Consider the following 13,338-nt stretch of genomic DNA (forward strand, 5'->3'; position numbering starts at 1 on the left):
AAGACTACACGTGCCATATACATGTACTCTGGAGAGAAAAAACTCTACTCAGTTGACCTCAAAGTCCATAAACTTGTGAAAAAAACACCTCTCACCTCTATAGACTTCTTCACTTTCCGTGCTCATGACCTGGGTCAACACAATTTCAGTCGATGCCATTCCAAGTCCCCCCCACCCCCCAACCGCTCTCCTTTGCGTGATCAACAACCTCATCCTCTCCTCAAGGTGTTTCTCTTTCATTGTTCTGCTGGAGCTAACGATGCCTTTTGACGATATAACTACTTTATTTTTCTTAATCACCTTCAAGGCTGCGACAGCGATCATTTACAAATCCAGAGTGCATTGTCATCACGTGACATTCAGTATCAATTTCAGATATGAGGCACTTTACATACCAGGAAGGCAACTGCAAACACATTTAAGATTGCCTTTAAAGAAAATAAGTACATGTTACTGCACATACCTAATAAAACAGGTCCCTGCAGGGTGGGCTGGTAGGAACATTGGAATTTTGCGCAATTTGCATTTTAAAATGAGGAATTGTTTCCCGGTATACGGTATTATGGGGCTTTTGAAAGGGGACGGACGGACGGACACATTAATCTATTGCAGGCTGGTACACTCAGTTTAACAACTTCGTTCCTACCAGTATAAATAATGCATAACAGAATGACACACAATGCAATGACTTGATATAATTTTAATTGATTAATGCAAGTAACATCATTTATTAGGTGCTTATTTTAAAAAAAAAGGCAATATAAAATTATATAAATGTTCAATTCAATCTTACATTATATATAGATATATGCAATGATTTATATAATTAACAAAATTACATTAGCAAACAATACATCGTAAATATTACATTTAATAGCGAATGTAAATATACTGTAAACCATTGATTTCACTGGAAGCTAACCGATGTATTTGTTTTCACAGCACTGGACTTTCGATCACCCATTTTTCTCAGGTATGACTACATATTGTGGGTTCTCGAAAACATCTCTTTACAATTTGATTAGTATACACTGCAGTTGGAGCTGTTGGACTTGCATAGGAAGGGCATGAGAAAAGGCGAATTTAAATGTGAGGCACTCTCTTCACACAATAATAATAATAAAAACACTCTTGTTTAATGTTTTTTTCTCAGAAAGCAAAACCCCATTAACATCGGATGTGGAATGCTTCAAAATGTTAAATAATCATCATTCAAAAAGTAGGAATCGTCAGTCGCAATGTAAAAAAAAAAACATGAACAAAGTCGGTGAATATTCCTGGTTCTTTCGGTAAAGTCGCGTAGAAGGGAAATAATGACAATTAAACATAATAAAACAATACAATTAAATTCTCACGACGTTTCGGCCACAACGCAAGCAGCCGTGACTTTACCGAAAGAACCAAGAATATGAATCCCTGCAATCGAACAATGCCAGTGAATCTTGATTCGAAGCTTTCGTGACTGCAGGAATCCATACTCTTTGGTTCTTTCGGTGAAGTCACGCGGGTAGAAAAATAAAATAAAATGAATCGCGACGTTTCGATCGCAACACTAGCGACCTACATCAGGCCTGATGACGGTCGCTTGTGTTGCGATCGAAACGTCGCGATTCATTTTATTTTATTTTTCTACCCGCGTGACTTTACCGAAAGAGCACAAGAGAATGCCAGTGAATGTACGATGAATAACATATTTCTTTCTCCAGCTCCACGCTCAACTTTCGAGGCCGCACATTCATTGGCACAGAGTTGGCAAAGATCGGAAGAGTCACGGGTACACGACGCATACTCTTCCAGCTTCTACAGGAAGATACCCTCCCACGACTAAACCCATGCCTTCCTATGCCAAAAGGTTGATTATTTGCCAACCCTGTGTCACGGACTGTGATCCTTTTTTTTGTGGGGTGCTTCGGATATAGCATTGGTTGGAGAACCCTACGTGAAGACAAACATTACTGCAGTGAAATAAATAGTAGCGCAATACAATATTGATAGACATCTTTGGATTAGGGCAAACGGAAGCAATGAAAAAATTGTGCTTTCACTGTATTTTATCATAATGTGCAAAATACTAAATAACGCTTTAGTCGCTAGATATTTGCTGTGATAAGGGGTTTGTTTTGTTTGAATTAGGGCTGCGGGAGACATACACCTGAGTTATTTCCCAGCCAGCACCCCCTAACCGTACACTGTTTGCAAAAAAAGCCCAGCAAATCACATACGCGCTCCTACATCAATCCAATTACGAGCAGCAGCAAAGCCAGACTGAGAAAGCAATAACGGAAGCAAATTCGACAGCGCTCTATAAAATACTTCGCTAAGGCAACTGAATTGGGAAGCCGTTCGCAATCCCCCTGCCACGTCACATGCTTTGGTGCGCATGTAGTCCACTTGTGGCCAATCGGCGGTGTCTGGCTGGGGAAGTGGATTGGTTCCGGGACGTGCTGCTCAGGGTGGGGCTCAGTGGCCGCTGGGGCCGTCCCACTCCGTTTTGTACGAGGCCACCAGCCCCCGTGCTATGATGCAGCGATGTACTGCTGGTGAGCGGGCCGCCGGATGTGCTGTGGAGAGACATCGAGCTGCTCACGTGCAAAAGACCGCAGTCAAAACTGTGCTGCGATTGGCTGGGCATGTGCATCTGCCTTTCCCTGACGTACTGCAATGTCCCGTGCAAGCTGAGCTGCGCTGGGGCGATTTCGCACTGCCGCAGAGCCAGGGGCCCATCGTGCCCCGTAGCCATGTGTTCAATCATCGTCTGTGCAATACGCGCAGGTAGCGAGGTGATGCAGTCTGCCATAGCTTCGAGCTTGCCCTCCATGGTAGCCAGACGCTTCTCGAACTCCTCGTTCCTCTCGTTGAGGTCCGATACAAGATCGTACATCACATTCTGCGTCTGGAATTGAGTTAATGCTGTATTATCGAGGCAGTGTTCATGCGGTCAAAGCAATTAGGCACCAATGTCAACGGTTAACACGTTAATATTTCAAATTCTGCTTTCATACGATTGTCAAGACATCACTCTAAATAATATAATCTCTCTAAGCTTCATACAGATACTCTGTTAGGTGGGGATGATTTAATAAAAAAAAGGTTGGAAAGTTGTTTGAAACCCAGTCGTCCAGCAACTTAGCCAATCATCCCGAAGGTCAACAAAATAACCAATTTGGTGGGGTGTCAACAGCAATTGCCCTATGGAGGGACGCGCAGTCCTCTTGGATAACTCGGTTAGTCACCGATGCCTGGGCCCCTTCGGATTTTAATCGGTGAATAACCGAGTTCACACCTCCCCAGACACATGCCCAATCAATCGAATATTGGGGCGTGGAAGGCAGGACACCCAAAACTCTATCCCGGGGGGCCAGCCTTGCTCGGGTAGCTGAAATGTGACTTAAGCCTTACAATTATATCATCACCAATATCCGCCACTGTTTCATGGCTTGTCCTTCAGTCTTCTGAGCCCTGCAAGTCGCAAGGTGGGTGTCCCGTTCACCGCTGAATCTCGGGATGCGCAAGCGGTTTCAGCAGACATTGCATTTAGAGAGGCGTAGCGCCGTTGTTTTTCAAGACACTGTACCCGCCGCAGAGAACCGTAGCGACGCGACCGCACTCGATGACAGCTGGCGCCAAATTGTGCCACGCGTCCTTCGCGCGTGGCCTTGTGGGAGCCTCGGTACCGACAAAAGTTACTTTAGTTTATCTTCTGGTTCGGTTCAGATGACATAGACACATATGTCATCAGAACGGGAGAGAGTTAAACTGATCCGGGAGGTCCTTTGCAAACAAAAATGCCATGTCAAAATGGTAAGCTGGCTGTTGTTTGGGGTGCTGATGAAAGAAAGCAGGTCAACTTTCCATTCAAACTCGATTTGGTGCTTTCGTGACTGCAGGAATTAATCCTTGTTTTCTTCGGTAAAGTCACGTAGAAATAAGAAAAAATAAAATTGCATAATACACGATTTTTCGATTGCAACACAAGTATATCTGTGTTAATTCCTTCTACTTAAGGTCTGTATATATATATATATATCTCTGCGGTTATGTGTTTCCTCTACCTGATGATGATTGCTTGTGTTGCAATCGAAACGTCGTATATTATGTAATTTATTTTTTTATTATTTCTACGTGACTTTACCGAAAAAAAACCAAAGATCAGCTTTCCATTGCTGGAGAACTCTTCCCGTCACCAATGAGGTGGCAGGAGCGGAGACCACCTTTGTTAACTTATCCAATCCGGCATCAGCGATAAGTCTAGCAGCTTGGGTCAATTCACAACGACCTTCCGAGCACCCATACTTCATTGCTTCCAGCAATGCCAATCTAAACATTGAAATCTAGGCAGAGCAAACACCTATCTGTGTTGCTAGCACCGTAGACTCACGCCACTGTTAGGAAGTACTCTCTTGTTAAATATATCTCGTGTTTTCTGGATTGCTGAGCTCGACAAAGCACAGGGGAGCAACCGCACGGGCAGACTGAAATTATTTTTCATTGGAAAAAGAGATTAAAACAAAAAAAATTGAACAAAAAGTGTTCTCTGCACAGACGTGTACATAAACAGAGTTACCCCCCCGTCTGAAGCCTCCCCCTTCTTACAGGTGTAGGGGTGTTGCGGGAAGGAAACGCACGGTTACATAGCGGTGGCCACAAACACGTCCGCTACAGCCAACAACCTGGGGAGGGGGGGCTGCGGGGGGGATGTTCGATCCCTCACAGCCCCGCCCCTCGGTGGTGAATTGGTATAAAAGGCGGGGAGCCAGAGAGCTCGTGGCAGTGTGTTGGGGAAGCCAAGAGCGAAGAACCAGTGAAGACAGAAGGCCGGCTAGATAGACCCTGGGACTACCCTAACCCGCTGTCCTTGTGAAGACCGGGCAGGGCAAGCCAGTGGTGCGGCACCAGAGCCTCAGAGCCGAAGTCCTTTTAAGGACCGGTCTGTCTGGATGGGTGCCGTGACCTGTGCCATGACCAGGGCCAGGTCAGATAGCCTCCTCTAGCGCCTGTAGCGGAGGACCTGGGAGTACAATAGTTAGGCTGTTAGCCTAGAGGGTGTCCCAGTGTGATTACGGGTGAAGGGGCCGTTATCCCTTCTCAGTGTAACCCTGCCAAGTTGGAATAAATAGTGCTGCCTCTACTTCACCATCTCTGTGTCCAGTGAACCCACTACACAGGTACTTGAGAGGGGTGTGACGCCACAGGAATATGACTTCCCTTTCTGGTATGGTGCGCATACAGGAAGATGACTAAATGATGTTGTGGTTACTTGCAGGATGCACGGGAATTTGGGGCACAAAAATAAATGAACGCTGCCTTTGAAATGAGCACTCAATTAAGCCAGGAGACACTAAGGGGCTTCTTTTGAAATGCAAATGTAGTTCACCTGATTAAAAGATGGGCTACAGATGGATGCCAATGTCTATTTGGTGTGAATGAATTATTTACTTTATTGTTTCCCTTCAATGTGACTTTACCGAAAGAGCTAAGAATATATGTGATTCAATGTGTTTTAATTTCAGTCACATTCCAGGGAGATTTATATTTTCTCTCAGGGAGAACATACAACCAAAGTTATGTTTACGTTTTTGCAAATTGATTGGAGTCGTTTCCAAAATCTGAATACAAGTTATGTCAAAATAAAACAATTAATTACTCTTGTGAATGATGCCGTAAGGTCTGAATAAAAAAAAATCCTTTGCATATTTGTAAATGTTAACATCTATTTTATAACAAAAGTGCGTAGTGTCTTTAATAATTCATATAAATACCAGGCAGCTGCAGGAAATGAACTTCCAATTTGGTGGAAGTTCATCACCAGGGATAAATTTCAGCCAGGTCTGTCCAGATTGAAGATAGATAATCTATTTGCTCATCCGGCACACCACATCTAGAATACCTATCCGAATGGCTGTGGCTGCTAGTCACATGCCTACGCAATTCTAGTAGTAATTACAACTAGCACCATCAGGCGGACAGCTATATTAGTAGAAACATCTGCCTGTGTCGTTCCATAGACGTGATGACGTCACTTGTGACGTAATTAATTCCCTTCTAGTTGGACCGTGATAACAAATTTGGAAGGAAAACAGAGAAAATAAAAATACTGTTCGTTTTTAGCGGTGCCATGGCATCTGCTATATACAGGGTGGTCCAAATGCTAAACTATAAACGACTTATTTTTTCTTTATTTTAGTAGGTAAGGCCCAGAGCTATTTAGCTCTTTTTCGGAAATGACTTGGCCACAAATGATCGTGCTTATGTGGACATTTATTGTAGCCAATTATTACTCTAAAGGCATGCTTCTAAATGTGGAGGGAAAGACCCGAGGACTCGGAGAAAATCCCACGCGACCTGGGGAGAATATGCAAAGTCCAAATATACAACAGGCATCAAGGTCGGGATCAAACCCACGACGTCCGGTATACCAGGCAAGGTATTTAGCATCTCGCCACCGTGGTGCCCTGGACACATAGCGCTATTATATTTATGTTAACACTACTTTATCTATTATCATTAGCAATATCAAATTGTCTTCCTCATTTTCAGATGACATTTAAAGATTTGAAGAGAAGTCACAAAATTGAGACAAAATATAATTTATGAACGTTCAAAAATTGACATCGGACAGACGCCTCCTAAAATATCTTTAACACAGAGAATGCGGCATTAGCCTTTTCCCATTCCGAGACTTCTGCAAGTGGCCCAGCGTTCATTTAATTTAGAGAGGCATAGCGCCGTTGTTTTTAAAGACATTGCGCTCACCGCAGAGAACTGCATCGACACGACCGCACTCTATGACAGCTGGTGCCAAAACTGTGCCACACGCCCTGCCGCATGGCCTTGTGAGAGCCTCAGAACTGATAAAAGTTATTAAAATGTTTTCATCTGGTTTCGTTTTGATGACGTGCACGTGGGTACACGGACGTCATCGGATCGGGAAAAGGTTAATCTCTCTCGCTATTGTAGAGACTATCTTTTGGAAGTCCCACGGACTTAAATCTGGTGAATATTGTGGAGGAGGAAAACCCTTCGCATTCCCCGAACTCCACCAGGTCGCGGACATTGTTTCTCGCCGTCTGCTCCTACTATTAAGTTGGTAACATACTATTAAGTTGGTTAGTAATAGACTGCCTTGTGCGGAATACCTTCGCCAGGTCCACAAGTGTGTTTGCTTGATCTGTGAGTTTCCTCTGCTCCATCTTTACACTCCGAAGCCTAAAGAAAAATACACATCCATCTTTACTTTCTATAGTCTAAACATAATCACTACTCATCTCACACCATCCGGAAATAAGGCATTAGAAGCAATATTATAACTGATATTATTATAACTTAAAGGTAGAAATAATGTCCTAAACCATGTAACAATGTTTTTACAACAATATAACAATAACAAATACTTTACAGCTCTCGTCAATCCATAGCTGGATGAAAGACACCCATGTCGGTCATGGGAATTGTTTGACCATACTTTACCATGCTGGTTAGTAGGGGTTGGTATACAGGGGCCAGGACCATTTCAGATATTACTCACCAACGATGTTAGCTGTGGCCATAAGTCGAACTCAAGTTTCCTAGTTCAGTGTGCCGAGCACTAACCACTGTGCCACTGCTCATGTGAACATTCATATTCAATGTTATGAAAATCAAATATCAAGACACAATGTGATATATAACACACGGGTTAAAAGTCAAATTACCATCATCAGCCATTATTTATTCACTGCTACATTAAAGCCTTCCCATTCTTTGTCGATTCTCCACAGTCCCGTGTGCTTTGATTTGTCCATCTCATGCAAATTACTTAAACGAATTGCTCCATCTCTCTGGCAGCAATCATATCATACATGTTCTCACTTTTAGTCGTATTTTCATCACTTGTCTTATTCAACAGCCTTTAACAATCGCCCTTTAAATGATAACAGGTGAGGCGATGCACTTTAACCAAGGTTGTTTATGACAGCAGAAAAAAAAAGTATTTACCATGACAGAAAACAAGTGATCTCTGCTTTGCATTTGTTTGATGATCAATATTTCTGATATTTTTTTTCCGTAAAGCAACATGATTCCTATAATTGTTCACTCCGTGGTTTAATGTCTACTTTCCAGCTTGTGTTCCAGGATCTTTGCGAGTTTTGCAATTATTTTCTAGTTTCTAAAATGCATCTCAAAATACCTGGGCAGGTTAATGTTAATGCACTGGTAAGCCCTTTTTAGAAGCAAACCCCCACATTCGTCAATAACACTACCCTAAAAGGAAACAAACATCTCTAATATGTGAAGTTTCGCCTTCCTCATAGCATATATATATTTCTAGAAGAGACTCTTCCAACCAAAGAAATGAGAATGGCATCATCCGGAAGAAAGATAACTTCGGGAAGAGGTCACGAGGTGGCATCTATCTTGAGGACATGCCGTCTAGATGGAGAGAGACGGGTGGCTTGAACGAGGCTCCAGCGTGCTGCTCCGAGCAATGGAAACATTTTCCCGGAGTCTACCCGGAGAGCTAGCTTGCAGATTACCCCCGAGGTCTGCCTGGAGCAACTGTGGCTGTCAGGAGTTCGCCTGCGAACAACTGAGAGATTCATATTCTTGGTTTTATTGTTTTATATTTTTAATTATTTCATTGTTTCCCTTCTACGTGACTTTACCGAAAGAACCAAGAATATGAATCCGTGCAGTCGCGAAAGCTTTAAATCAAAACTTAGAGATTGCTGCCGCCAACGTCAATGCATGAAGACTTTGGGGCCTGTGGGCAGCATTCGCTCTTGCTTGGAACTACCCGGTGAGTCGCAATAGAAAATATACTTTGGAGGTGATTCAGCAAAGCCTCGTGCATCACCTCATCAAGCACAGCAGTCGCTATCTCGTCACGTGCCCTGGACGCTACCTCGTGAACATCGGGAGAGGCCTGCTGAGCATCAGCTCATCGGAAACTGGTAATCCCTGAAATTTCTTAGAAAGCATCAACCTGGTCAGTGTCTCGATACCTAAAGTTATTGGGACGCTGTAACTTCACCTGGGACCAAGTTCTACGAATGCGACCTCGCCGTTGCTGCTGTGATCCTGCTACTGCGAGGCCCTGCAAGTTAAACCACGTCATCACTGCTGCGATCCTGCTTCCGTAGCCCTGCGAGTTCAAACCTCGTCATTGTCTTCCGTGACTTTGCACAGGACTCCTGAGAGTGGAACTTGACACTGGAGCTTTTGGGTTTCAGCCCCACCTCTCCGTTCACAATCCCAGCTGTCCTCTGTTTCCACTCCTCCCTGTGCCCAATCACGATTCCGTTCTTTCTCACGTCTAGCCCCCTTAGACCGGAACGAACTTCTCGTACATGTCAAACGATCAGCCTCACTGATTTTCGTTCTTTCCCTTAAAACTCACTTATTTTCCCTCATATACCCCAACTCCCGTTCTCCTTCCCTTCATTCCCCATCACTAATACCATTCCTCTTCCCAATTTCCCTACCAATTCATCATACTCAGTCATCGTTCACCACTCATTAACACTTTCATCATCTTTATATTCTTGGTTCTTTCGGTAAAGTCACGTAGAAGGGAAACAATAAAATAATAAAAATATAAAACAATGAAATTCTCACGACGTTTCGACTGCAACACAAGCAATTCTCACGCATGTGATGATCATTGCTTGCATGTGATGATGATTGCTTGTGTTGCAGTCGAAACGTCGTGAGAATTTCATTGTTTTATATTTTTATTATTTTATTGTTTCCCTTCTACGTGACTTTACCGAAAGAACCAAGAATATGAATCCCTGCAGTCACGAAAGCTTTAAACCAAAATGAAACTAGTTCAGTCAATTAATTTAGTTTAAAAAAACATGTACTCTGGTATACAATGGTCTTCATTCAAATGTAGCAAAAACTATTTCATGCAAGTAAATTGTTTTCCTGATAGACTTTTGAGACGGGTAGTCATGGAATGCAAATTAGACGGTGCTGGGAACATCAGTCTCTGAAGTGGATAATCCCTGTTGACTTTCCACAAACATGGGCTAGTGGAAAAACAAGAGGCACATTTGGAAAGAAAAAGAAAGAACATCCAATTTTTAAAAATAATATCTCTGCGTTACAACCTCTTTCATTAGTTTATAAATATAAAAGGCAAAGTTGTGAATATGTGTGTCTTTTGACTTAAAGCTTTCGTGACTGCAGGGATTCATATTCTTGGTTCTTTCGGTAAAGTCATGTAGAAGGGAAAAAATAAAATAATAAAAATATAAAACAATAATATTATCACGACGTTTCGACTGCAACACAAGCAATCATCATCAGGTGTGAAAACCACAGCAAGAAAATTCGAAGAAAAGTTTTTTAAAAATGTTCTTGCTGTGGTTTTCACACCTGATGATGGTTGCTTGTGTTGTGATCGAAACGACGTGAGAATTTAATTGTTTGAAATTTGTATTTATTTATTATTTTATTGATTCCCTTCTACGTGACTTTACCGAAAGAACCAAGAATGTATGTCTTGTTCAAAATGTTTAGCGTACTTCCCGACATGCAACAAACTTAAAATTTGCCATGTGGGTACTTTGCAGACTGTACACCATGCAAAAATTATAAAAATACACTTTAGATTTTTTTTTAGGGGGGGGGGGGGCGGAGATCAATAATGTATGTATTTTTTTGCACTGCAAGTGAGCTGTGACGCCAAATCTGTCACGTGACCCGCGCAAGCGTAAGCGTAACGCATTGTAGTGTAGTGGTTAGCGCGCCGGGCTACGAACCCGGCGACCCGAGCTCGATTCCCGCTCACGGCCACCACCGGTGACGATTATTTGAACCGGTCCTGGGCCTCCCCTAGGTCGACTCAGCCTCAAACGAGTAACTGCTGCCGTGTGTAAACATCGCCACTGGGGAGACAAAGGCGGCCGGGTGTGGTGCATCCAAGTCCCGGGTGAAGCCGGGTAGTACAGCTAGTTAGTTTATAAAAAACAATCCAATGTATTGGTGCTTTGTTTCATCACACTACATGCAATTATCGCATTAAGGCTTAGATTAGATCAAACACGGTCCTAAGTTATTTATCTCTAATAATTATTAGTGCCGTGGTACAATCTGTAATTGTCAGTGCTGTATACATTCAAGTCAAGTTTATTTAGTTCATCACCAGGCTAGAACTTAACGACACCAGGAGAGTCTCATTTTTTTTTTAAGTGACCTGGGTAATTCCTGTCAATTCATTGGTGCTTTACTATGAAAATAACCAAAGAAAATTCTGACAATGCATCATAATGATATATATGAAGCTTAAATTTAGATTTAAAGCGTATGATGAGGGTTATTTAAGTTATGAACAGCTTATTGTGGAGTAATGACGAGCAACTGTGATTACAGGTGATGAGGGTGTCTAGAAATGTCACTATCTGCTTTTAAAACAATCCTGATCTATATTGGTTTTTATTAACTTAAAACATATTTGGTTTTGCATGAGGCCAATATTTTCAGATGAGATAAATCGTGCATAAGCATGAATTCTGTAACTATTTCTAACATGTTGGTTCTTGGAAGTGCAATTTCATTCGCGATAATAATTTTTTATCTGCACAACGAGACGCTATCACACGGCTATGCACTGCATTATGTGAGATGACATCACGTGTAATGACGTCATTGCCTTGGCTAGTAAGGTGAATTATTTTAGTGCTGATTTTATCGCCATACTTTTGGGTAACCCGTTTGATAAATGTGGTCGGTTTTCTGTCGGGTAAGTCCATAATAGCAACACAAGTTTATACCAATTTTTTATATATATTGAATTATTTTTACTACAATTAATGTGGACCCCCCCCGGTATCATTCATTTTGATTTAAAGCTTTCGTGACTGCAGGGATTCATCTTCTTGGTTCTTTTGGTAAAGTCACCACCACGTAGAAGGGAAACAATAAAATGATAAAAACAAAACATAATAAAATAAAATATTACGTTTAATTTTTATTATTTTATTTCCATTCTACGTGACTTTACCGAAAGGACCAAGAAGGTTATATGAAGCTTGTTAGGTGTTAAGATTCATCATAGACAGAAGAGGCTAACAAATTAACGACCGTGGATTTTGTCGGCAGCTGGGATCTTTGTCATGGCACACTAAAAGCAATGGTTAATACAGATCCCGTTACTTCTCCCTGGACCGGCTTACTCTCTGATGATATGCGGTGCTGGTTTAGTTACTTACTGATAAATGGCCTGGAGGAATTTGCGCTGATGCTTGCGGACCCGAGAGTGGTCAATCTTCCGGACGAGTTTGGTGTGCTTGTAAATCAGCCAAGTCTCCCTGAGCACATTTGCTGCTGCATTTTTCACCTGTAAAGAAAAAGTAAAAAAAAGCAGAAAGCGCATCACAATCAATATGCTCATTATGAATTATAACTATTCTTGGTTCTTTCGGTAAAATCACCACGTAGAAAGGAAACAATAAAATAATCAAAAATATAAAATAATAAAATTATTAAATTTGTATTATTTTATTGTTTCCCTTCTACGTGGTGGTGACTTTACCGAAAGAACCAAGAATATGAATCCCTGCAGTCACGAAAGCTTTAAATCAAAGCTTTAAATCAAAATGAATGATACCGGGGGGGGGGTCTACATTAATTGTAGTAAAAATAATTCAATATATATGAAATATTGGTATAAACTTGTGTTGCTATTATGGACTTACCCGACAGAAAACCGACCACATTTATCAAAATGGTTACCCAAAAGTATGGCGATAAAATCAGCACTAAAATAATTCACCTTACTAGCCAAGGCAATGACGTCATTACACGTGATGTCATCTCACATAATGCAGTGCATAGCCGTGTGATAGCGTCTCGTTGTGCAGATTAAAAATTATCATCGCGAATGAAATTGCACTTCCAAGAACCAACATGTTAGAAAGAGTTACAGAATTCATGCTTATGCACGATTTATCTCATCTGAAAATATTGATCAATGCAATGATCAATATTTGTTTTTGAGTTTGGCCACAAAGTAGCTTTCATGCCAATGACAAGAAGGTCGGCATACAATTGGCCTCATGCAAAACCAAATATGTTTTAAGTTAAGAAAACCCAATATAGATCAGGATTGTTTTTGTTTTTAAAAGCAGATAGTGACATTTCTAGACACCCTCATCACCGGTAATCACAGTTGCGCATCATTACTCCACAATAAGCTGTTCATAACTTAAATAACCCTCATCATACGCTTTATAATTACCCACATTTATCGGATTAAATAGTGCAATGTCAAAAGTGAAAAAGATATCGCTTTAAACTACGTACATTTGTATCCTGAGCTCTTACGAGCAATAATGATTGTATGCTATTGAGAGT

The 13,338-nt window shown here is 41.6% G+C and overlaps 1 protein-coding gene across 3 annotated transcripts in view; it reads right to left on the reverse strand.

Annotated features, from left to right (window-relative positions):
* LOC116940030 (small conductance calcium-activated potassium channel protein 2-like) overlaps window positions 1-13,338 on the reverse strand; it is a 191,632-nt gene that overhangs the window by 122,997 nt on the left and 55,297 nt on the right. For 2 of the 3 annotated variants that reach the window (XM_076053219.1, XM_032949308.2), the window contains 3 exons: window positions 12,195-12,322; window positions 7,137-7,206; window positions 686-2,893 (listed from right to left, as the gene is read on the reverse strand). In XM_076053219.1, coding sequence (XP_075909334.1) covers window positions 2,363-2,893; window positions 7,137-7,206; window positions 12,195-12,322 — 729 coding nt within the window. In that variant the 3' untranslated portion in view covers window positions 686-2,362. Of the gene's footprint in view, window positions 1-685; window positions 2,894-7,136; window positions 7,207-12,194; window positions 12,323-13,338 lie in introns of those variants that run through there. The other variant, XR_012929985.1, reaches the window with a different exon arrangement.

Source organism: Petromyzon marinus, chromosome 1 (assembly GCF_048934315.1).
Source record: "Petromyzon marinus isolate PM22_M1 ecotype Great Lakes invasive population chromosome 1, UKy_Petmar_22M1.pri1.0, whole genome shotgun sequence".
Taxonomy (NCBI): Eukaryota; Metazoa; Chordata; class Hyperoartia; order Petromyzontiformes; family Petromyzontidae; genus Petromyzon; species Petromyzon marinus.